At 39.7% G+C, this 27,016-nt stretch overlaps 1 protein-coding gene across 2 annotated transcripts in view; it reads right to left on the bottom strand.

Annotated features, from left to right (window-relative positions):
- Positions 1-8,112: 8,112 nt before the first annotated feature.
- Positions 8,113-27,016, bottom strand: part of MYLK (myosin light chain kinase) — a 1,918,108-nt gene continuing 1,899,204 nt past the window's right edge. For both annotated transcript variants that reach the window (XM_078682035.1, XM_078682036.1), the window contains 3 exons: positions 20,152-20,281; positions 15,436-15,576; positions 8,113-10,337 (listed from right to left, as the gene is read on the bottom strand). In XM_078682035.1, coding sequence (XP_078538161.1) covers positions 10,072-10,337; positions 15,436-15,576; positions 20,152-20,281 — 537 coding nt within the window. In that variant the 3' untranslated portion in view covers positions 8,113-10,071. The remainder of the gene's footprint in view (positions 10,338-15,435; positions 15,577-20,151; positions 20,282-27,016) is intronic.

Below are 27,016 nucleotides of genomic sequence, written 5' to 3' on the forward strand. Positions count from 1 at the left end.
TTACTAAAGACTTGTATTCTTCCTTCAAACTGAGTAGGAGCTCCAAATTCCCAGGATTATAACTATTCCTCTGGTGTCGCTCTATTTTCCGGATAGCGCTTTTTTTGTTCTGGCATTCTGAGTTGAACCATCTGGGCTTTCCTTTGCTAGGCTGAGTTTTTACCTTGGCCTGGTTCTTATCTTTTAAATACACTCTAAGGCACTGCACTGCCTGTACTATTATATCCTCATACCATGCTACCTGATGCCCTTCAGTACTATCCTTCAATAAGTTTTGTTGAAAGCATGCATATTTTCCAACATACTCTTCCGTCAGTTTTGTAGTCAGATGCTTAGGGTATTCCACGTTTTGGGGGATCACCCTTTCACATGTACTTATTGTCCCGCCTACAACTTCACAATACAAGGCATTATGATCGCTGTCCCTACGCTTAATTACCCGGAATTTTTTTATTAGTACATAGTTCCAGGCCTGGATAAAAATGTAATCTATAGGACATTGTTGATTACCTACTCTAAAGGTCTGTGCTGCTGGACGGTCAGGGTCCTTCCTGCCATTTAAGCATATTAATCCCTTCGAACCCAAGAACTTCCCAAGGGCTTCATCCTGCTTAGAGGTTAGACACAGGGGGAATTCTGCTGATCCTATATTGTAGGCACTCAACATGTCCTCAAACCAGTAATCTATGCTTCCAAAATTTAATTTATGGTTAAAGTCTCCCATTATCACCAATGTATCCTTCCCGTACGTTTCTATTAGGTCAGTTATATCCTTTTTAAAGAGCCCTAGTTCTGAATCATATTCTTTTTGAGAGCCCCATTGAATATATACATTTATGATAATCAAATGGGCATCCTTCCCTTCCGCTCCTAGATGACATACCTTACAAACCAACAGCCATTTACATAGTGAGCTAATTAGTTTGGTCTCTTTCACGAGCCTAGTTGTGGCTAGGGTCATAATACCCCCCGAATGGCGTCCACATTTTTTTTTTTACTGGCTGGTTTGTGAAATTGAACGAACTCTTCAACTACCTGGGTGTTGCCGCATAGCCATGTCTCCTGTAAGCAAATGATGTCAACATACTTTGCAGCCTGGTTTAAACTATCCACCTTTGTTATTCCTCCCAACCCGTTTATATTCCACGAGATTAATTTCAGGCTATACGGCAACTCGGTAACCTAGTCGATCACACTGAGACACCCTGACTCATTCAGTCCTCATGGGCAAGTGCTATTATCCAAGCCCCAGTTACCCCAGTCTTTATTTGGCTTCGGGTTCTGTACAGCTATGGTAATATTCGCCTTCTCACCCTGTCCCCCAGTTACCCACCTCACTTGCCTTTCCCCCAACCCTGCATGAAACCTCAGAAAACCTCCCTCTCACTGTTCCCGTACATCTACCTCTCCTTCCGAAATTATCCTTATACCCTCTTTTAAGATTTCTTTTTCAGCTTTCTGGATTGCTGCTTTAACAAGCCCTGAGTAGACTACGACCTTTGTATATTCAGCGCCATTGATGTCACTGCAAAACCCTACCTGTCTCAAATCCTTTGTACCAATTTCTTTTAGGGTAGGGCATTTTGCAAACGCAAATGAGAGACGGGAACGATTTAGTGGAACTAACTTTCTTTGTTTTTTCCTTCCAATCGCTTGATCATTGGGTTTAAAGTAGATCCTCATTTTATTGTTATTGCTTTTGTCTGAGGATTTTAAATCCCAATCCCTTCTTCCCTCTTGTTCGTTTTGTCCACTATACTTCCTCCAGCTACTAAGCTTCTAAGGGATACTTGCTCTCCATGCTTGTTACTAATGATTTTGGAGCTCGCCACCTCTCTAGGGGGTTTACGCATATCTTTTCATGGTGCCCCTTTCCTTTCTACATCGACGACAGCTCCTACAGGGGCGGATTGTCTCCCTATCTCCCTTCTTTCTCTTTTATTATTTTCCCACGTATCGTTATCTTTAGATAGTATCTTAGCCTGCTTTTCCTTGCCCTTCTCTTTGCTTAAGGCCTTCTGTCTTCCCTGTACATGAGATAAGATTTTATGGGAGTACCTGAAGTTCTGATGTCTTAACCAAGAAGAATCTCCCCACCTCCTTACCAACATTGGCCATCTAGAGATGTAGACATCATTCTGGGGACCACCATCCACTTTTGGCTCTAAGTTCCCTTCAGTATGGCCATCTATTAGGGGGTCGTGTACTGTCCTAACCATTGTAGGCATCTGACCTCTTATCCCCTGTAGTTCTATCATACACTTAAACTGTGTTTTGTGATTATTTAACAGGGTATTGTTCAATACAGAGACCTCTAACAGACCTTGCAGCATTTTTTGTAGCATCAGCATAATGTCCAGCATAGAGGCTGAGGATGAAGTTGTAATATCCAAGCCCAACGTGCCATTCCGTAATATTTCATTTAGGGAGTCTAAAGGTTTTGGGCTTTGATTTTCTACATGATCCAAACTTCTGTCGAATATAGTTCTTGCCGCAGAATTTGACATATTGGAGCAGTCTCCCACATCTTTGGACCCAATCTCTACCAAACCTTCCTCCTCAACCCTCAACGAGGAAAAGATCCGCGGAGAAGATGAAAGTCTTGGTTCAGTAGGTAGGATCCTGTGACTTAGGTCGCTTTGTGTAAGGGAGGAATCAACAATCTCTACGACCTCCACTACACTTAGTACCTCCTTATTAGTCTCTTTGGCATGGGCTTCGTCTTTTCCTGGTGTGAGTGTTCTCTTAAAATGCTTCCCCACAAAGTCCTTTATTGATTTAGACACTAATCCGCCATCTTTCTCGCAGCCTTGTAGTTTATTGCCAGTGGTGGATTTCTTAGTGATTTTTTTTTCCTCTCCCTTTTATCATTTAGCACTGGGGAATTCGCTACCGCCTCTTCGGGCCCTTCTGCGACTGATGTCACGTCGAACTCGTCAGCTTTTTCCACTTGGTCTAAGCATATTTCTCTTGGTTTTGCCTTCCGTGGTGCCATTACCAAGATTCTCGCCTGTTCCGTTGAGGTTTCCCAGGCCAACCAGAATGGTCTTTCAATATTTGACTGCAAATTTGTCAGCCCATTTTGACTTTCCTCCCACCCTTCTTCTTCTTTTTATACTTCCTATGTCTTTACAGCTCAAATACAAGTTCAAAAATGAGTTAAAATTTTTTAGTATAAAATATATTGCCACTTACCTTCCTTTTGTGCTGCCTGGCTGAGCGTGGTTGCTTCTTTCTACTGCATTTGTCACCGCCTTATTCTCTAGCTGGCAGTTCCGATTTACTATGGCAGGTTTAGCTTGTGTCTGCCCAGACCTCACCTCTGAAAGACTTAGTAGATTCTCTTCTAAAAACACTTTCTTTTGGAAGTGCATTGGCATTCATGTGTGGTACTGTGCTATTTGATTATATGCAGAGTTGTTAGAGAAGTTTTAAATGTTTCAATCACTTGAAATTGTTGTGGAAATTGTCTCATTATTTGGTGCTCTTCTATAATATGGTAAGTCATGGCAATGAGACCCATAACCTGTGCTGTAACAACATTTCGTAGACAGGTATGGAACTACCCCTCTAAATACTTGGATCTCTTCTTTAGATGTTGCATTCGCATAGGTCAAGGACTTCTAAAACTCTCCCCAATTGTCTTCAGCAGTGGTTCTTAACCTGTGATGCGGGGACCCCTTGGGGCCTGAAAAGCCAAATTAGGTGGGTCTGGGACGGTTTAGAAAAATAATATTAACAGATTAATAAAGTGAGTCTTAATAAAGAAGGACAATTGAAAATAGTTAACATTATGTAAATGTGAAGGAAGTTTAAATTGGAAGCTAAAAATTAAGTTAGTATCCTCAGATTGATTCATGGGAGTAGTGCAAGTGCATCAAACCGAATATAGTATGGACAATGATTGGCCTTAATTGAATTTTTAAATGCTCCAACCTTCCTATTAAAATTAAAATGTCGATTTGTTTGTGAATCAGATAACATTTTTCAACATTTCTATATTTGTTTGACGAATGTAGTGTCATATGTTTTATGAGTTTTTGATAGTCCAAATTATTGAAAACCCCTAGACTGGGGTCCCCGGCTTCCAGTAATTACTCAGTGGGGGTCCCTGGATTGCAATAATTATTTAGTAGGGGCCCGTGTCACAGTAATGATTAAATGGGGTCAACAGAATTTAAAAGATTAAGAACCACTGGCCTCTTGGATTACAGGCTCCACATTAAAATATGTTTACAATTGTATGCTTTGAGTAGTAGTTTTGTTGTTCTTTTTGTCATTATCCATTACATTATGTTGCAGGTTGCTCCACTATCAAGCTCAACGTTTGCTAGAGAGGGTCATATCCATAATATCACTGATGCTGTTTTTTTAAATCTTATTTCTGTAAACAAAGCTATTATTCCTTCATTTTCTCTATCATGTATACATTTTCTATAGTTTTCCTTTTAGCTGACATCTCTTTTGTATCTTAAACTTCTTGATTTTCCATTTGCCTGATATATTATTCGTTTTTTCATATTTTCTCTAGACATGCAACGGTCTTTGATTCTATAGACCGAAAATGGTTGTATTTTCTGCATTTGTGGCATTTTGAAATTAATACTGACACACTCATGAATGTGGAAACATTAATTTAAGTATACAGCACGTCTTTTCTGTAACACTTCTGAGCTTTTCCTTCCTTTCTATCAATTGTATTTGTTGCACCTCTCCAATAACTTTATTCCTTTCTGCTTCCATTCCTATTTCATGTACTTTAACGGTTACTTTGCTTCTTGAAAAATGTAAAGCGTTTGTTAAATCCATTAACTCTTAACATCATGAGTATGAGTTCAGTTGATTGGCATCCATCTACTGATTGTAATCTTATGATCCCATCCTCATCACCAAATGCAGTGATTAGATGACTCTGCACACCGTAGAGTATTTCTAACAAGCTTTATTGACCTAAAGGGTAGGGCAGGGGTGGCAGCAACCAAGATCAGATGCCGGCTCAAACTGCCCTCACTCAGTCTTGGCTAGGCATTGCAGCATTAAAACCCAATACAAATACTAACAACCCCCAACACTCTGGATATACAAAGAACGCATGCACGAGCCACAACAGCTTATTTGTTGTTCAAGTGTGTAAATCACAATAAGTCACACTTTACGTGGAATTTGTCAAGAGTGGTATCTTCCCTCCGGCATGCAGTGTTAGATATGCACCTATCATAGTCAGTATTCCTCTGAGGGTCAAATCACTAATGTAAACAGGTAATTATTCTTTTGTAAGTTCTATTTGTTCCTCTACATCTTCTCCAACTAAGTTTTAAAAGGACTCTAATGCCTGTTTGTAGGTGTACCGCTTAAGTTTTGCATGCAAATCTTGAAATCTGTACATTAATTTCTCCAACCATTCTCCTAAAGTTTGCATGTCTGACACTTTGACTGGGGGTGAGTGTTTGTATTGTCAACGCTCCGTCCATCATCCGCTTTGGTTTTTCTTTGTTCGCCCTAAATTGGCAGGGTATGCTCAGACGTGAGTCCCTTGCTCACTTTGCCACTGGATTCAAGCAAACCCGGCTGAAGACAGCTGTTATGCCAGAAAACGGTCTTGGGAAGCTTGATTCCGGTCCAGGGAAGAAGACATGGCTTGGCAGTTCGGGCTGGACTGTTCCCATGAGGCACAGGGTCAGACTGATTTGCATATGGCCATGTCTGAACTGGGCTGGCGGAGTGAGCTAAAGAACGGTGATGGATTAAACCCAGATCAGTTGACTGGGGGTGAGTGTTTGTATTGTCAACGCTCCGTCCATCATCCCCTTTGGTTTTACTTTGAATGATGGTAATCCTCTAAATATTGCTCATTATACTTTCCTCTTCATTTTCTCACGGGGTTGGAATGTGAGATGTGGCCTGCGCATATGACTCTGGTGATTATGTCATTGGTTCTATATTTATTGTTTCTTCCTCAGTCATTACTTAATATTTATTTATATTTTGCTTTTGACTTCTTCGTTTGCACATGTATATATATTCCCTCTATTTTTTCCTCAGTTATTCGTTTTATTATTATGTGTTTTGCTTTTTTTGCTCAAAGTACTTTCTTTGCTCTGCTTTTCCCCTTTCACACCTCTTTACATATGCTTGCACTGCTACTTACTTAGTCACCCGCCAGTTTGTGCAAGCATGCCCCATTTCTGCTTTGGCTTGCACTCTCTAACACATGTGACAGTTCTGCTTCACTGCTTTATGCTTAAGCTCTGTCACATTTGTTTCCAAAATGATTCCTTTTCATCTACTTTGGTTCTGTCTATAGCTGTCTCTTTTGACTGTCAAATAATCTCTTGGCAATTGTTTTGATCTGCCTTCAAGTTGGCCGTGAGCTTTTGATTAGGCTCAGTATCTTCTGGTAAGCTATCTTCTTTCATTATTATTCTTTTTGCAATGGTGTTCTGCTCATTGACATTTTCAAAGACTGGCAGATGATAGAGGAATTTTGTTGCAGCACTTAGTTTTTTGCAGAAAGAGGAACAGTCGAGTAATATCCTTCTGATGAATAGTTCAAACTGAATGATCATTCTGAAACAAAACATTCTGCGTAAGTGACGCTTCAGAATAATTATGTCATTATTCAAATTAAAGATATATGAACATTACAAACAGGACTGTCACCTGCATTGTGATTGCAAAGCTGCTGTGCGATTGTTTAGCTGATCAGTTAGCGATAGGCTGAAGTTCCAGAGAGCCATGTTTCGTTGATGGCGAGGCTGTCTGTGTTTATGCATATGAGGCATTCTATGGCATATGCAGGATAAACCTTGAAGAACAAGCGTGAGCGAGGTGGTGTTGGCTCAAGTGTCTATTGTAGAATGTTTCTATAAAAGTATGTTTCCAAGTGTTTGGGGGAGGAAGATTGTGAGTGTTTTAAAAATTGGTGATGGGATGCGCAGCAGGAGGTGGACGCACAAGATATCTTAACTTGATTTATTGGTAACGGTGGTGCGCCCCATGGCTTTTCCAGGTCCGAGTATTGTCAAAAAGGTGTCACATGAGAGAGTCAAGATTTGCTACAAATACATTTTAACTTAAGAATGCTCGTGTAGTGTATAAGCTGAGAAGTGGACTGTCAAACATGGCCAAACCCCTTTTCATCATAGGCCAGGAATGTTTGCTACGACCAGTTCTCAGATGAGGGTGGAAATAAAGAAGCAAGGAGATATCAGGGGTGGCTCCCCTGTGTCAACGGTAAGCCTCACAAGGCTTTTGAAGGGATGGTGCAGGTTGCGGTGCCTTAAGATTGAAATGTAATACTTTTTAGGGTCAGTTGGAGTCAGGGATCCAAGACTCAAGATGCAGAAGTGATTATGGGGTAACTAGATTACTGGTAAACAATAAGTTGTTACAATTGCCTGCTTAAGGAAATTGTGTTTCTTGTGTTCTAATAGTATGAGCTGATTAGTTCAAGCGAATGCAGGTCTAAAACTTCATTCAGTCCAAAATCTACTTTCTGATCACCTTAAATGTTTTACTGTATTTCTACCATTTAGTTCTAATTTTGAATGGTCCCTTGGCTTCCCGAGAATTAATATTTTTATCCTCCAAATGATTCTGAATATGAAGTACCTCTATAAAAGTTTGCCAAACGGGATTTGTTTTAGGGATTAAAGATAATATACCAGTTGTGGCTTCATCAATTTAATTTGCTTTGGCAGTAACAAAAATAGAAGAACTAAAATATAATTAATGAGTTATCAGGTTTTCTGGATTTGTCTGTTTTTCAACCTGTTGAAATGAATGTAATCTGTTACTTTACTACTAAATTTATATCACTAGGCAGTTAGAGGAAAGTTTTAAAGATCTCATTTTCCCCAACATCTTAATGGCAAGTCAGTTAACTTAATATGTTGCTTTATAATTCCTACGACTAGAAAAAGTAAATTACTCCTCACCTCTATGGGATATCAACAAATAAGCATAGCCTCACACATATATAGAGATCTGTACGCACGCAGAGTTGCACATATTCAGACATAGATATACACACAAACAATTTCATATCTTCCAACTAATAAGCAACTCAACAAATATATTTTTATTTTTAGTCAATAAACTTAGAGTCTGCAATTGGTGTTCCAATAACATGCTTTGCCGTTCTATTTATTTAGAAATGGTGATTGACTACAGTTGTAGTGAACTCGTTTATTTCACTCCCAATGACCGAACAAACTGGAAAAATGCTAGCATATTGTGTAATACAGTAAAAAACAATGCTGCCTCAGCACATTTAGAACAAGTGAGAGAAAAGCTCTGTACACACATAGATCAGTCTGAAACCCTTACCTAATAAGGAGTCGTGGCAATACTGTGGTTATTACAAGAAGGATTTTTTACCCTTTGCAGAAAAAAAGACATGCTGGCAACTTGAACCAAGAAAAGTTAAAAAAAAGGAAGCAGGTATGAAAACTCATTGTGCAATCCACCATACTGGGACAAGACCCAACACATTTCAAACCAATGTAAAAACAGATAAGACTACCGACAGTAATATCACACATCCTAAAGCTGATATCCTTTATAGCTGCATAAAATAACATTTAATATTATATTTATTTCTGGTAAAACCTACATTAAGTAACATTTTAGGATACATATTTAACATTAAAACACAAAAAGTGTAATAAAACAAAAAAATACAAATATGTAATTGGAATGATATGCAGAAATTGGAAATGTTTTTTTTAATTAGAAGATGCATATCAGTTTACAACACCTGATATTACCCTTGCACAAGAAACAGAAATGCAGAAGTGTGAGTTTTGTGAACGTAAAGCATAGTCGATGTGTGTTATTTGTTTTCTCACTTGACAAAAGAGATCACAGTTTTTTGTTTAAGGCCACAGCCTCCCCACTAAATACCCAAGATTACAATGGGCTGTGCTGTATGCAAAATTCTTTGGAAACAACTACATATAATGAATAATTTAAACCACTCCATTTGTGAAGGCTACAGCAGCCAATGTTCATCTGTAGCAGTATCAGTTGAAACCTGTTTGTATCCGTAAATCAAAGAAACCAAATTGAGTTGAACACGCCCTTATACGGGATTTAGCAAATATAAAAATACATATCCATTATGCACCATGCAACCTGCGATATTGCTTCATTTCCTGGTATTTAGCAGCTTGATCGTCCACGTTTGATACTTAGGCCCACAACAAACTTTGCTGAGAGATCTAGAACATTTGTTTTTTTGAAAACAAAAAAAGGGGGACACCACATTAGTGAAACAATGGGCCAGAAAGCATGAAGACTTGAAGGTCGTACACCAACAACCACAATTCAGTCTGAGTATTTCAGGGACTTTGCACCTGGTGAGACAGGAGGAAGAGGTTCTATTTTATTTGGGGAGAGGCAGGAGACAACAGTCATAGGCACCTCATTTAGTAGACTGGACATTAATTATACTCAGACATCAAAAGTTAAATGACACTATTGGGAAGTGGATTAGTAGCTGAAATACCCCAGTATTGAAGAAGTTGCAGTAAAAAAAGGGTGTGCAATGGGCTGTTGGTTTCTCTCAGGTTAAAGTGTTTGAAACAATTATTTACTTAAAATTGTGTTGGGGTTCAAACAAAACACCAATTACTCTCACACACAGCAGCCTAACATAATATATTAAATATATCCATAGTGTTAACATTATGATTTCTGTGGGATGTAAGCCAGATGATTTATGAGCGTGGAAATATTCACGAATCTGATAATATGGCCCTTAAAATAATCATACTTTCATAAAATAAATACACCTATATCAGAATGGTAATGCTGTGCTGTGTTACACTTCATTTGGCAACTTGTTCTCTGCACTATATTTGCTGCGCAACACATGTTTCAGGAAATGAACAGCAGGTCACAGCAGCAAATCCAAAGTACACTTTCCTGGTCAAACAGGTAACAACTGATCAAGATGAACAAACAAACTTGCGATCACCAAAATATGCATTTATCACACTAGGTGCTGTTAATAACTTGTTTAACAGAGCCATTGAGAAAGTCTATAGTTTTGGTATGCAAACGAAACGTTTACTCCTCTTCTTCCTCCTCCTCTTCTTCCTCCTCCTCTTCCTCCTCTTCTTCTTTGCCCATTACCTCCACAATGAGCTCTGCAGTGCAAGTTGCTTCCCCGAGGCTGTTAACAGCCTTACAGGTGTATTTGGCATCATCGTCCCCACAAACCTCTGAAATAGTCAGAGCACAGTTCCCATCCTCATCATAGTCAATCTGGAAGTGGCGGGACTCTTTAATTGGTTGCTCGTCTTTGTACCAGATAACTTCTGGGTCAGGGTAACCTGCAACAACACACAACAGATGTAAGTGACAGGCACATTTCTCCGGCAATTAAAACCCAATACACTGACGTGATTTTGTACATATGATTCAAAATCATAAATAAACACATGCAAAGCAAGAACAGGTTCCCACAATCAAAGTATGTCCTTTAAAGTGCTTTAAGCCATGTTTACATTGGTTGCCATTTTTGCACTATTCATAATATAAACAAAGTCAAGACTTCCTAGTATGTCAAATAGACAGCGTAAATAGATTTACGGGAGGGCTTTGTGTAAAATAAAAGATATACTTATCTGCAAAGAATTTGCAGTAAATTCAAAATTTGTCAACCACTCATATATTACTAATTTGTTAAACATTATATAAAGCACTTTACCAATATTCTATTTAGTACATGAAAAATTGTGCATTATCTTTATTTAGAGAATATATTGGCCACTGTACTGATTTACTTTTCTCCTCAGCCCACTTCAGTATGAAATGTGATTAGACACTATAACCTGATTTAGTATTTATATGCATTACATACAATTCTGAAGGTTATTGTATGAATTGTCCACTTGGGCTTGAGTGTCAATAAAACTGAGGTAATTATATTGGTAAACCTACAAAGAGACATCAATAACATTCATAGTGGTTACTTCTGGCAAGTGAGTGGGAAGGAAATATCATGTGAGAATATATAGCTTATACGATGTTAAATTCTACATAGTATGTTACTACATCGCCCTTTTCAACACGACTTTGTGATTTGCTTGAATGTCTCTTTGGCAATTTGATCACAGTTACCTGTTATTGTGATAGTAATGCACAGGTCACTTCAAGAGTGTATTACTGATGTACATCAGATGTAAATTGATGAACATGTGATATTTGTAGATAAAAAAACAGTATAAATTAGAGGTCGACTAGTATGGTATTTATTGTGATTTTATTGCAGGTTAATATATCTTTTATTATATTTTGAAACACGTCTGTAAGCCTGTTTCAGAATTTGACATACTGGGAAGTCATGTGACTGTTTGGTTACATGATGTGAAAATGGTGACCAAGGTGAAAAACGCTTGCAGTAGCCAAAACACATTGTCTCCTCTGTATGTATTTAGAGGAATCAAAGCATATTATTTCGAATGCTGAATGTTTTTGCTTTGCCAGCTTTTTGGTTTTTTTCATAGTTTGTATAGGTCTGGCAGGATTCCGGTAACAATAAGCACTCACGGTGCTGAATCTGGATTGGACCGTTTTTGTTTGTTGATTTATAAAAAGTCAAATTACATTTGCATGAAAACTAACAATTTAAGGAGCTGCATACCTCTAATGCTGAATGTTACAGTTTTCGTTTTTTTAAAGAGAGAACTGAGTTTATTAGTGGCTGTGGAAAGTCTTGTATATTGAAACAATAGAGCATCAAGGCGGATACAGTGGATTTCAAAGCAATATACTAAAGGAATTAATTTGCCTGTCGCTGCCCATTCTGACATGGAGGCATAGGTGAAGGGGCAAAATGCTGTCACTCACAGTGAAGTTTGCCAAAGGCTGAAGTGGGATGCACCAGTACCCCAAGGTATTTGCTGTAGTGAGTCAAAGAAAAAATGTGAATACCTCAAAACAAAAATGGATGCAGAGGGCTGCCTGAAAGCCTCAATAATTAAGAATATTATATAGACAGTTTTAGTAGAATCAAAAGGTCTCGACTAACTCCAGACTTTAAAACAAATATACAGTTTTTATTGATTAGAGGTACAATTCAATGTTTAGACAGCAGAAGCTCACTCATAAAATGAAACAATTTGCAGAGAGAACTGTAAACAGTGGAATTTCACTAGAGCTTGAGAAACAACCTCAGTTTTTCGTCTCTACCATGCTACCTGAAGCAGAGAACATTGTGAAAAAACTTTATGTTCTCTTGATGTCAGATCAACCCATCCCTTTCAGGGTACCTGTGTATAACCCCTCTCCACAGTACAATTCTTTATGAATACAACAGCTGAAGAAAAACATTGTGCATTGTTTCCACAAATCTCTTTCACAATGCCTAAAAGTACAATACTTCTCAAGGGCAAACCCCACTAACAAAAATCTACAATGAATGAAAAGGTATCTCAAAGCTCTAATCCAATGTCTAAGAGAAAGATTTGTCACTCACATCCTTATATCTGGATTTAGAGTCATCTTCTAGAGCCTTCTCTCAGTCATTTGGTATTCAAAGAGGAAGTGGAGTACCAACCAGCCTCCTGGAGGCATCAGTGTTTTGTCTTGCTGGCTCCACTAAAGTGCATGGGCAAGCTAATGCTATTGTACTGCATTAGTTGTTTTATGAAGATCATCTCTTCACGGGAAATGTTAGGGTACTGTATGTATGATAACAAGGCACATACTAATTTCAAGAGCTACAAATAAAATGCATTCGTGCACTAATAGCATCAAAATGTTCCTGTATCCCTCTAACCAGATACGTGTTGACAGATCAAGTCATTATAGATTTTCAAAATAGTTAAGGACCACTCTTATCCTGCTAAGTATAATCTTGCTCCGCTAAAGTGTCTCAAATGCAGTTGTCGATCAGACCTCTTTTTTAACAAATTGATGCCATGAAGGCTACTTTTTCTCCTCACTCCCCGCTTGTTGATGAAATGGCAGACTCAAACTTCTCTATTTACTCTCCTTTTCTTCTATCAGAAATGTTATCTCTCCTAACTATATAATTTACCTGAATGTAAATCTTAAAACATCCACCCTTGGGTTCCCCAATGACCCATGTTCCACAAAAATATTTCAGTTAGTATTCAATTCATTATTCAATAAAGACTTTATTTTGGTTTTTTGCACAAACCATAAAAGTACAAATAAACAATTTAAAAACACATTAATTGTAAACACGTATCAGATAAAGTGCCAGAAGTGCAAAATATTTCAGTTAGTATCTTCTGGTACTTCCCCAGTACTTACTTGTGCATCTTTGTACCTTGTCACACTATTTGCCAGTACATTTGCTTAAACTTGGAAGCAGGCTATCGTACTTTCCTAACTTAAGAAGCCCAAGAAGAAGATCAGCCTCAAAAGGTTTTTTCAGAAACAAATCACTAGATTTTACTATTGGATTAAAAAAAGAATTGTATAAGGAACACAGGCATTGCTATCCAAATATGTTTCATATCTCCGTCTAAAGCAAGTTTTTCTGGATTATTTCACGCCATAAAACTTCAGGATTTTAGATTATTTTAATAGTTCTTTCAGTTTCACTTAAAACCAACCAAATCTTTGTAATGGAGTTAACTTATAAACCAAGGTGCAAGTAATGTCCAACAGAAAAAGTTGCTTCTAAAATCACTGAAAACATAATACCGCTTTCAGAGAATATTAGTTCTGAAAGTATCTGTTTATCAATGTCATACATTGCTGTAATCCAGACGAATTAAAAACAGAAAAAAATATTTTTGAGATGAAGACATCAAATGAGTGAGGACTCAAAGATGTAGAGCCAAGCAATGCCTCACTGGGCAACCACAGCAACAGGTGTGAAGCGCCTTGCTCTGTTTTAGGTTTCCTGATATCTGTTACACGTTCTTTTTCCAAACACATTCTCTTTCCAAACACTCTACCTTGAACCTATTTCTCATTTTACCTTCCCAAAAAGACCAAAGCTAAGTGATATTTCCTATCCTCGGACACTGATTTATCTTATTAGCAGTCCTATTCATTCTGTTCATTATCCTGAGTATTATTCTTGCCATGATCCATGGAAAATAGATGTATGCTGCCATAAAACATCAAGGCTTATAGCACACAATAACATTGTTTTGCTTTCTCTGAATGGCCCAATGATATTGCTTCTCCTTCTCCTAAAATTGCTTCCTTTCTTTCTGGGCCCCTGTTTGGCCATATCTAGTCCTTCTTATCTCTCTAGCTTTAAACAATTCCCATTGGAATTCTATAGAGAACTTATTTGAGTATTACTGTCAGACTCTTTTCGGGTGGGTGTGAGGAAAGCAGGGGCTACTGGGTCTCAACAATAGAGTGGAGCTAATTTGCCACTGATATACTGCAGATCGTCCCATTGTGGTTCTGGCAACTAAGCCAAATAAAATCCCTTCAGCACTTGACTGTCAGTATGGCGGACAAGATATGGCGGGCAGTCCCAGGCTTCTCGAGAAGATAGTGTGGCCTCCTCCAGCTCAGTAATTAGCATAAACACATCCACAAAATAAAGGATTGTCCAAACCTCTAATTGACTTTAAAAAGAACAGTATGTTTTTGTAGTAAATAGGCCTAAATACCACACATACTTATATTCCGGATTCAAGTGAGTGTAATATGTATCTAAATCTATGTCAGCTCACTAAGAAGTGATGGTACTGTTTACCTAAGTGTAGGATAGTTCACTAAGAAGTGATGGTACTCTGTACCTAAGTGTAGGATAGTTCACTAAGAAGTGATGGTACTCTGTACCTAAGTGTACGACAGCTCACTGAGAAGTGATGGTACTGTGTACCAAGGCGTATGACAGCCGCACTGAGAAGTGATGGTATTGTGTACCTACGTGTAGGATAGTTCACTAAGAAGTGATGGTACTCTGTACCGAAGTGTACGACAGTTCACTGAGACTTGAGGGTACTATGTGTATGACAGCTCACTGAGAAGTATTTTTACTGTTTTATCAATAGTTTGGCACCCTTCCTGAGAGGAGAAGGCTTGTTCATTACGGTGCAGAATCCAGAAAGACTAATGCTGGCACTGTAGTATTTAGTTTTTCACAGCCTGTGGAAAAACATTAGTACTGTTATATTAAAACTGTGGTAGCCCTGTTGAGATGCACCAGTCTAATGTAGAAGTGGTGTAATAAGTCCCTGAAGTATAATTAACCTACGTTGACTATTGGCTGCCTCTGTCCGCCACCAATTAGTGCTGCCAAAAGCCCCACTCACAATACATCTTTCCACTGAGTTCCTCCAAGTCTGAATTGAAATGTAAATATTTTCTATTAACTCCATGGGGGCTGGCAGGGTAAAATAAATCCGACGATGAGTGGGATCTGGAAGCATGGGCTTCCAAACAGGTGAACAACGAAAACACTTCACAAGAAAAAATAATAAATACCTTCAATTTTGCAGTCAAATCTAGCAGCACTTCCTTCCACAACCTCAATGTTAAGAATCGTCGTGGTGAAATATGGCTTGATGTGGGGTCGCTCTTCAGCTACCTCCTCAAGGAAAGTTTCACTCGTGTCTTCTGAAATGGCTAAAAAGATGTGTTAGTTTTTAAAGTGAGATGTTGTAGGTGAACATTATGAATTATGCTGAAATGCTTTCTGTGCAACAGGCTTCTCTTCTTCCCTCCCATGGCTGATGGAGTTAGGGCTCTGTATAATATACAGCAACTTCCTGTACCTTAAAGCGCAAGGAAGTCATATGTGTGAACCACATGTGCTGTATGCCTGGACTTTTTCCTGTTCCCATGTACCTTTTCTGAATCAAGACGTGCATGGGAAAAGAACAGGCACGAATATGCAATGAGGTCTATGCTCAGTGCTATTGGCATAAACGCACGTTCATAAATCTTAACACCACTCAAAACAAAAACTGCCAAATTGCATAGATTAGAAAGAAGCACCAGCACATTTTTTAAATGCTTTTCTTCTCTCTTACCAATCATTTTTTAAATAATACAAACATGTAGAAAACAAATAAGTTTAAACACAAATGTTTTGCATACAGAAAACTGTAAAAACCCAACATAAGTGACCATGAGTTATAGAACATTTCAAATTTTAAAATAATATTTTTTGCTATCTATACTTTATAACATATTATAATGACAAATTTAGTTTAATCAACAATTAAAGCAGATATTAACAATTTTATTGCAGTTTGATTTTACACCACACAACAGTGTTGCTATCCTGAAATTGAAATGTTTGGTTGAATTTAATGATATTAGGGCAAGGTTGAGTGTTTCATATCATTCAATTTTGCCAGGTAAGCCGAAGCAGTGTTGAGACTTTGAATATATCTTGCATTATTGTATGTAACGTTTGTGGGATTCATAATATGTCATTTCAAATTGTAGGAAAGTGAAACATTATGTGGTATGGCTGGGTAGCCTTACCATGTAATATTAATATAATACCCCAAAGATGGTCCTTGAATTCACACTAATAAATCCTTAGCTCAGTTCTGAAAGAGTAGTAAAGAGCAGTCAGGCTTTACTGAGGAACACGTGTTCCTCTAGTATTTAGACAACAAAATGAATGGAATAACGTACATATAATCAGAGTTATAGATTTTTGAAACAATATTAAATCAGTGCAGAAAAATATATAGACAAAATAAAATTGCGGTCATGGGCAAAATCCACTAGTGACAATCGGTCACTTGCAGGTTGAGTTACTTTGAACCCTTATAGGGTTAAGGTCATGCGGCCCCAGGACCAGGCCACAACAGTTAGATCCATTTTATCCAGCCCGTGGAGTCCAGGTGCAGAGTTGTTCTGGCTGTCCTTGGTGCCACGGGTGGTGCTGATTTTACTGCTTATATGGTGCTGCAAGAAACAGAATACAAATATATAGAAGATACACAGCTGCTGATGTCGGAGTGTGGTTGCACGGTGTTCCCTGTAGATACAGCGTTGAGTGTGGTGGTCGGTTTCCGGATTAGTGACCACCAAGACTTGGCAGCAGGAAGCACAGTGAAAAGCTTCTTACATTTTACTGGGTCTGAGGGAGTGAGGAAGCAGCCTGAAACTTTGGGACAGGTGGGACCACAACTTCTACAATGCATCGGACTATCTGGATTTGCCTGATCCCACTGACGGCTCAGTGGCCATCGATTCCTTGGTTCCGATGAGTGTTTTTACCTGCAGTTTGCAGCAGACTTGTGCCATTAGACCAAGGGAGACTGGGGGTGCTTCTCCCTTCCACCAGGGTCCCTCTTTTCAGGAGTATTGAATTTCAGCCAAAGACGAGTCTCATTCACTCAGTTCCAAGTCTGTTGCTTCAGGGACAACGCATCCCTCTTTTGCTTTTGTGCTGTAGGCATAGTCCTGTTGTTGGCGACATGGGTCTCCTCTTTGTCCTTCCTTGAAGTAAGTTGTTCAGATCTGAGTTTCTGGTGTTGGGGGCGGTCCCTTACATCCTATATTTAGGGGAGCTAGGGTTGTGGCATCTAGTAGCCAATAGGCAGATGGTACCTGCAGCTGATTACCCCCCTTCCCCCGAGGTGACCACAACCGGTAGCGTAGGTCACCTTTTCTACTACCCAGAACTCACTATTTCCATCCTCCTAAAGATGGCAGAAGTTGATGTTAGGTGTACAGATCAGGCTGCCCACTCTAGAGGTGTGGTAAGACTTCCTGGAGGTGTACACCTTCTGCATATCCAATTTCCCACCTTGCCCCGGTGAAAGCAAGCCCGGGGCAAGCTGAGGGCAGTGTCCTCCACAGGGGACAGCCCAGATGCATATCAAAGGCGGTTCAGCCTTTGAAGCTTCATGTTTCGATGAGCCAATTCACTAGCCTGCTGGGTAGGAGGGAGGTATGATCGCCTTCCTGCCCAGCCTTTGTTCCCGACTCCTGGGAGTGATCACACTACCTGGCCGGAATTCAGAATGCGGGCTTGGTGGCAGCAGGTGCAGGAAAGTGCAGGCTGGTCAGCTAGAGCACATTGAAGCTGGGCCAACCAGGTGGGAAACATCTAAGGTGACATGTGTGCCTGCCATGTCACACAGGGCACAAGGATCGTGTCATGGGTGAGAAGGCACATTGTTTGATAACATGACCTATTTTAGTGGTACCATGATGGGGCTGCCTATCTCAATAGTGCCCGGTTGGCAGCCCGTGTTATCGTTTGGACCGCTAACACTCATAGTAGTTTTCAATGGGGAAGACTATTATAGAGACATATAGGCTTGCACTTATGTTCCCATACCTTTAATGTAATGTATCCTGCCTCCTGTGCTGAGGAGGCCTACCCGAGGGGTGCCTAACATATATTTGAGGCAGTGTATTTGACTGTGCCGCAAATGTTGAGAGCACAGTACAGTTTGAGCAGTTTGCCCTGCTCCTGCAGTCTGAAATGTCAGGCCTGCTGTCAGTATTATGCTTGGGTCACACAGGGTGGCACAAAACCGTGCTGAAGCACTGGGGACACCTTTAACCACCTATGCCCGGGTACCCCTGATATTATAGGGACTTATAAGGGGGTAAAGTCTCTGTCAGTTAGGATTACCAATTCAAACAACAGTTTTAGGGAAAGAGTACTGGCACTGGAGCCTGGTTAGCAGGTTTAAGAGCACTGTCAGAGTCAAAAGCCATAATCTAGTATTCCAAATGGGGGAAAAAATGTGGCGACATCTGGAAAGAAAAGTCCTGCTTTCTTACACAAATGAAGTATGATACTCACAAGGAACATTTATTCTGTGGTGGAGATTGATATTTTTTGATAGTTTCATTCTTACATGGGTCATTTATACCCTGGCAGTCCATGAGCTCATCATATCTATCGAGGCCGAACCCTTCATTGCATTAGCGGAAGACATACTGCCAAATTTAGAGATCCCCATCAGGCAGCTGGGGATCTCTGTGCCTTCAGCTGATTCACCAGTCCTGTGGCTCCACTGAAGTCACCAAATTTACAGATCGGATGCATTTTTGTTGTGCCTGTTCAGCCAAGATGGTTTTTTACCTGTAAGGGTTTAGGTGTCGCTATTGAAAATAATTACAATTCACAAGTTTGTCATTACCATATATTAATAAACTATTTCTGTAATAAAAAAGGCATTATATCTCTTTGTAATAATAATCTTTTGGTAGGTTTCACCTGCCTTTATTATTTCACAGGTACAACCCTGCTTCTATGTTAATGAGAAAACATGTCTATGTATAAAATGGAGGGAAAAGGGAGGTGTGTTGCCTCTATTGACATCAGTATGTTGTGCAATATGTAGCTCTGGTTGGCGCCTCCTCAGAAGAAGACAGGCAGTGATAGTCTACCAACGGGGCTGGATGTAAGTGTAAGTTCTACAAGAAGAGGTTCCAGATTCTAAGCATATAAACTCTGGTATGGAGAGTTATAACTGAAAATCAATGCAATACTGATGTTACAAAGGCAGGCCACACCCGGACGTTAGACTGGAGTACGATGGGAGCAGAGACAACTTTCAGACATGTGTTGAAAGAGTACTGAAAGCACAAAACTCACTTCCAGTAATTGTGGAAAACAAAAAAAAACATAAATAATTAATTTTTAAAACACTGAAATGAAAAAACAAAAACAATACAACCTTGAAACAAAAGTCAAGGTTGTCTTTAAAGTGAAGCCTTTGCTGTGGGATGCAGGTAGCTAGTAGCTAAGTTACAGTTCTTGTGTTTGAGGGGATGTTAAATGAGAATATTACCAATCCCATTGGTACTTGTGAAATAATATAGTGATTATAAATCGTGGTAAAATAAGGTTCATATATATAGTCAAAAGAATCAACTACCAGCTAGCCATGCGAGCAGGTGATGAGGTGCCATTAAGTGCTTCAAATGCCAATACCAGAAAGTACATTTAACAAGAAGACCCTGCCTAAAAGACAATACTAAAAAATTGCACACCCTCGCTTGTGCAAAATTATTTTATGTAATATATTGATTTATTTTTTAACCTAAACGGACTACAAGTGAGGTCTAAAAAAATAGTACCAGCTTAGATTCAACAGAGGATAAAACATTTGTGTAGGGAGATGTTACCACCGTATTCCTGTTAACCCTCAATATGAGCTAAACAGTGGAATATTTCATGGAAAAGGCAAATAAAACATTCACTTCGACAATTACCTTCAGGTTCTACTTTGTCTGCACTTAAAGGACTGGTAGGTGAACTTCCAGAAGACTTCCTGCCACCGACTCCTGATATCATCGCCATAGAAGAAAGCCTCCCAATGGCTCGTACTGCATTGCCAGTTTTCTGAAAAGCAATTGAGAACTCCTAAGTGCTTGTATTGTTAAAAAATGTAAGTTACTTATATGTTGTATTTCAGGAAAAGGCTGTCAGTTTCTAAAATGGTCCATACTTAAAACTTAATGCTTTTTAGTACAGTTTTACACACTGACATTTTGTGTTTAAGGTTACCTGGCAGCATAGGTAGGGAGATTAAAAATATTAAAACAAATCTGTGTCCTAGGGAATATCAAGAAGATATATCGAAAGGAAAAAAAACATATACAAAAATGTATGGCAACAATAACTTAACCAGTAACATAGCATACGCCATGAGGTGCAGCTTATTAAGATGTTCCTGTTGAATGCATACGTTTGACAATGAAAATATGGGCACCCTCATCCTTAGTCACATTAGCAATGTGGATTGAATTATGAAAGAGACTGTTGATGATAGTTAGCCAGAACCTCTCACATCAAACAAACATTTGTCTCCCTCCTCCTCCCTGTATGCCTGCCACCTCTAACAAATCTTGTCATGTTTCTTGGGGTAACCCCTTGGCCATTCTTCTTTTCCACTTGATTAAGCAAGGCGGGCTGTGCACCGCCAAACCTCAGGAATATCTCTTTTCCCAAGAGCCAGGCCCAGAGAATGGCCTTTTCTGCATGCAAGAATCCCTCATCTTCGAGAATACTCAATAAAGCTTGCTTTGGTTGCAATTCAATTGGGTGTTCCAAAACTGTTTCAGAGACTCCGTTTGTGTTATCTTAAGCAATTTGAGCCCAGCTCTTTGGGCAGTACCAGAAATATTCTGGGGTTAAATAAAATCTGAGGTGGTTTTTAAAATTGTGTTACATGTAGAGTCTACAAGAGACTGATGCTTCTTGTGTGTCCATGCCTGTAAACATCTGCTCCTCATCCTCTAATTGAACTTTAACTCTCTCCCATTTTCCTCTAAGCTGACCAAAGGCATTGGGAGTATTTATGAATAATGTTTTGTAAAGATATAATATTTCATCCATATCAGGGAAGCAGGACATTGGTATTTTTGATTCAAGTGATCCAAATTCCGGTATTTCAGTTGTGCTGGATAGATATGGTGCCAATGCATCTCTGAGTTGGAGGTACTTATCTAATTGGGAATTTAGAAACCCGCATTCTTTGCTAATATCCAAAAAGGAATTTATTGCTGTTCCAGTTAAAGCACCTCTCAATAAGTTGATTCCCAGGTGATCCCAACCACAGAATCCCTCAAGTGAGGCCACGTTGATGGACTATGACATGTCAGTTTCCCATGCCATCGTATTTGCTTATTAGATGTCTGTTAGATCTCAGGGAAACCCTAGTATCTGGCAGCTTCCACCATACAAATAGGGAATTGTAGACCTAGTATACAATAGCCACGCTTCAACTGTATATGCTGGATCAGGAATTGAACAAACTAGGGATGAGTAAATCAAGTCTTTGGCAATGAGATTCTGGGTAGCACTGCAGTAGGTTTACAGGGTCTACCATAGCAAGCCGTCTTCAAATGTCAATGTGCTAAATTTTGTAAATGAGATGTGTGGTTGGCTTCTGGTCCAAAGAAACTCATAAGTGTGGTTAAGGTTGTTAATGTATTTGTAGATAAGGCTAAAGGGTAGTTTTGACAAATTATATAAGACTTTAGGGTCATTTTCAGCAACACAATTCTGAAACGCAGTGATAGAGGAAGGGCAAGACAATTTTGTGTATCCTTATGGGTCATTCCAACAATGGAAGTATACCGTACATCTGGGCCTCGTAGCCATTGTAATCCAGATGCCAAAATAGTCTAAGCTGCTTGTGTTCCCCTATAGTCTCGGGCCCTTTATCCAGGTCATGTATTTATCAAGGGTACAAAGCAGAAACCGTCCTGTCTTTAAGCACGTGGCATTTGAGTCCTGAGTACGGGATAAAGTCATTTGTTGTTTGGAAATGAGGGGCTTGTCAAGGTATAACAGTAGATCATCAGCATAGATGGATATTTTATCTACCAAGTTAGCTGACCTTTGGAAAAGTGTAATGGATGCGTTCTTTCAAATGGTTGCTTCCATGGGCTCAACTGCTAGGGCAAATAACAGCAGGAGAGCGGGAACCCTCTCCTGTACATACGGTCAATGGGAAGTACAAAAGATTGCCCCCAATCTCAACTCTGGCTTTGTGGTTTGAGTATACTAATCATATGTAGGCCTTGAAGCAGTTTCCAATAACTAAATGTCTCAGAAGTGTACAGAGATGTTCCCATGAATGGCGGTCAAAAGCTTTTTTTTTTTAATTAAAAGCAATGCAAGGGAGGTTTTTGTTTATGGCCAAGCGTCAAGGCATAGGGAACTCCCCTATTGTTATGTCACCTTGCCTGGTATGCCATAAAGCCCCTTTGATCTGTGTGAACAAGTGTTGTAATGAGGTTAGAGAGGCATACTGCCAGTGTGAAGGCAAGGATTTTACATTTCCTATTAATTAAAGAAATAAGTTGATAGGATTTGAAGTGGTCTAATGGGCGATCTGATTTTGGAATTCAAGCCTTGCATTGTTGAAAGGAACCGTAGCTGTGCATGTATGGCAAAAATACCTAATGATGTAGCAGGCTTTTCAAAACTTAGTGGGTGGCTTGAGGCCAAAACTTAATATGGGGACATCAGGATGCTTCTTTCATTTTTTTCCAGGTGCCGTTTACACCATTTTCTGAACATGAAAAGAAAATGTAATCCAAGAAAAGAGAAAACATGGCACTTGGTGTCATATAGTTGTCTAGTCACTTAAGATGCCCCTTTAATTTTTGTAACATCTTTATTAAATTAACAATTGATACTTTATAGTACATCACATCTGTTAAAGTAAGTTTTTGAAAGACAGACTGTCAAATAATCTACTTCTCAACACAGAATAATGAGAAATTAAAGGTCTCTAATATCAAATACACACTTGAAGAGAGCAGTATCATTACAAACACTGAAAGAGGATGTAAGGGAGCAGGTAAGTGGGGAATGGAGGGATAAGTAAACAGCAAGGAAAGGGTGAGTAGGTCAAATTCAAGATCAAATGTTAACTTTAAGTGGTAAACCCTAAACCTGAAACATCCCTATGCTCACAGACAGAATTGCAATTCAGCTTTTGTAAGTCATTCAAAAAAGATTCTTTATCTGTTTAGAAATGGATCCCAGATCCTTAAAATATTTGGCTTGATCACTCAGTTTGTATATCACTTGTTCATATGTGGCCGTCATCGCCATCAATTCTGTCCATTTGGAAAGATAGAGGGTGTTTGGATTTTCAGTCTCCCAATAAACATAATTTCACTACAGCTAAGGCTTTGCCCAACCATCTCTCCCTATGGTTGCTGATATCCTAGTAGTCCAGTTAATTAGACTACCTTTAATGTGAAAGACTTCATTAAGCCATGAAGGGGCTTGCATGTGAAGGAAAGAATTTAGCTTTAAAGCCATATGACTGTTCACCCAAGTTATGATGGAGTTCAGTAGGATAGAGTTTGTTTGTTCTTTAGTCTTTTTGGATATCTACATGTAATTTATTTGAGCGCCTATCGCATCTCCCTGTTATTTCCGGTCAATCTTTACCCCATCTGGCATTTCCATGTTGTCAAAGGTTCAACTTGATTTGGGAGAGATGCTGTGTTGTGTGGTAGAGTTCCAGGTTCAACAGCCTGAGCCCCCCAAAAGTTGTAGCAGTATAAAGCAACAATATGGCTTGTCATGGGATATCCAGTTGCCAAATGCATCTCTCGATTTGAGCATTGCTGCTGCACAGTATATCGCAAGGTACTCCAAAGAATATCATGCTGAAGACATAGTTGAACCTTGACAAGGCCATCCTTTTGTGCTTCTCTCTGCAATATGTGGGTTTCCGTTAGCAGAATGTTGTCTGATATTTGGAAAGCTACCTCGTTCTTAATGAGGTCAGCCACCTCACTTGCCATCAAAAATCTATAAAAAGGTGTTGCTTAATAAAGCGACGCTCCTGGTTAGTGTGGAGCCTTAAACATGGGGGGGCCTGATGCATTCCTTCTTCCCTCCTTCTCCCTCTCACTCTTGTGAAGTACCTATGAGAGTTTGGTGGTGGTTAAAAACAGAAACAATATTACGTACCTATAGATTTACTATTCTTAACTCCATTTCTATGTGTCTTGAAGATGTACATATTGTCAAGGTAAATATATGTGGCTTTTATAATACGAAATCTATACCTACCTTTATATAATTACCTTAATGATATTTTGAGAGTTTATGTTCTAGAATATTTTTGTAAAACAATATTTAAACCCCAGCTTATTTCGCAGTATACATTAAGTCTTATCTTCCCCACCGTACGTGAGTATGTAAGAAAACTCCAAGTCCGCTGCAAATACGTTTTACAGTAGTTGCTGCGGTAACCTATTTCTACATCTCAAAATACTTTTTCTAAAGACTGAAAGAGATTATAAATTGAGATGCAACGAGATTGATGTCAATTCCATGCAAAGTCCCTCTGACTCTAGACTAGTTTTTTCAGCATTTGTTTCCCATATGAATATGAAAGAGACATTATGATGCATTCAATATGTCCTTCTTTTGAAACAGTCCTGAGATGGACAGTGTAAATCAACTGTTACCAATGATATGAAGACTTTTGTTTAATTGTAAACAATGTGTAGTTTGAAATTTTGGATTATTTAGTATATTACATATCAGTAATATGACAACATATGGTTGAAAGTAACACAATGAATTCAAATATACAACTCTAAAACCACCCATAAAAGATAACTGACAAAAGGAACCAAGCAGGATGCAACCTGGAATTTTGTGACCTCAGCTACTGTGTTCCGAAAAGCAGCAAGGTTGGGGTGCCACTGGAATTGATGGGTTATTATACTCTCTTCAATAAGTTTTGTTTTACATTGCATCATCCATTATTTATTCAGAAAAGAGTTAGAAAATCTTTTTTATGGACCACGAAGATCCTCAGAGGTTGAAGACATCTGCAGGGTATTTATTTTTATTTATTTATTTGAAACATTTTATATAGTGCTGGCTACACCCAGAGGTATCACAGTGCTTCACATGAGTAGGTAGGATTGCTTCAAAACATAGTTACATAATAACAACAGTTTCAGGTAGGTAGTTACTGGGGATACATGAGTAACAACGGTATGGATCAGGTGTGGGGACGAAAAAGCAGTCAGGGGGAGAGAGATTTGGGGGCGGGAAGGAATAGAAGAGGAAGAATAAAGAGTGAGGGAGGGGGAAAGGAACACAACAGGGTGACGAGAAAAGAAACAGTGTCTGACGATCGGGAGGGTAGGTGCTGGCCAAGGGGGGAACCAGAGCCAAACTCCTCAATAGTTGCGTAGGGCAACTCCACCAGTCATGGGCCAAAGGTTGCTCGGTCGCCGAGCTACATCAGAGGGTTGACGTATCAGCCTCAAGGAGGTCATCAAAAAGGTTTCAAAGAGAGCGCCTATCACAGTGTTTGGTGCTGAGTTCCCAGCGGTAATGGGAAAATCCCAAACCTCCACTGTGTGTGACTCCCTTAACACTGTGGACTCTCTCAAAGGGGTATCTGAGACTCAAGGGCATAAATGCAGGATCCCTCCCCAACAAGGGGAGAAGGAGTGCTTCAGCAAGGGGCACCTTAGAGGAGGCCAATAAAGGCCATTTCCTGCTACATGTGAATCCCTTAACACTGTGGACTCTCTCAGAGGGGAATCTGAGACTCCGAGGCAAAAATGCTAGATCCCTCCCCAACAAGGGGAGAGGGAGTGTTTTGGCAAGGGGCACATTCATGGAGGCTGTTTAGGAACCGTTGAGCGGTTGGGGAGGACCTATACCGTAGAATTGGGGAAAAGAGAGTAGGTACACTGGTACAGATGCCAACTGCCCTATAGCAGCTAATGTTGGGGGTGGTAGGAAAATGCCAAGAAAATATTATGAATTGTCTGCCAAAATGAACGTAATTTAATCGAAATCAGATATCCTCATGGTCTAAAATGGGAGTTAAAGGATGAAGAGAGCGTAGGCTGAATGTGGAGAACGTAAAGGTGTAGCTAAACATCGAAACTGTCCTATGGATCATAGAGGGAAGTGGGGGAATTAAAGGGGTTAGCAAGCTGATCGGGTCAGGCAGACCGGCCAGTGGGAGAGAACATCAGGGGAACATCGCAAAGTCACAATAAACAAGCAATGGTACAGAACTGCATCAGTTACCAGAATACAAAAAAACACAGCTTTGTATAGACTACTAGAGAAAAAAGAAACATGAACAAAAACGACTAAACATCATATAGTCACAAAGTCAACAGAGAACCAGACAGATCAAGGACAGGGAATCCACAGCAGCAGGGGCCAGCCTCACGACACCGCACTGGTGCAACTTAGCTATGGAGACGGGTCAGAAGATGGGGGGGGGGCAAAGTGGATGACTCGGACGGATCCTCGTTTACAAAGGGGATAAGGCATCCCATTAGAGGGGACAGTCCAGCTGGGGAAACAAAGTCGGAGATCAGCAGCAAATGGATAGTTCAGAGACAAATCCAAGTCATCAAGATGGAGGGCTCGGTTCGTCTTCATATCGACCCTCAGCATAAAATGGCGGAAACCCAGACCATCAAACCCCGAGATACCAATGAAGGGGGAAGGACTTCTCGGTCACGGGAAAATGAGAGAGCAGAAAAACTAGGACCTCACCACTCTCTCCACCAGTTGCTGGGAATCAATCAGGAAGCAGCAAAGGGCGGCAGCATC

The sequence above is a fragment of the Lissotriton helveticus genome, chromosome 3_1, assembly GCF_964261635.1.
Source record: "Lissotriton helveticus chromosome 3_1, aLisHel1.1, whole genome shotgun sequence".
In the NCBI taxonomy this organism is placed as follows: domain Eukaryota; kingdom Metazoa; phylum Chordata; class Amphibia; order Caudata; family Salamandridae; genus Lissotriton; species Lissotriton helveticus.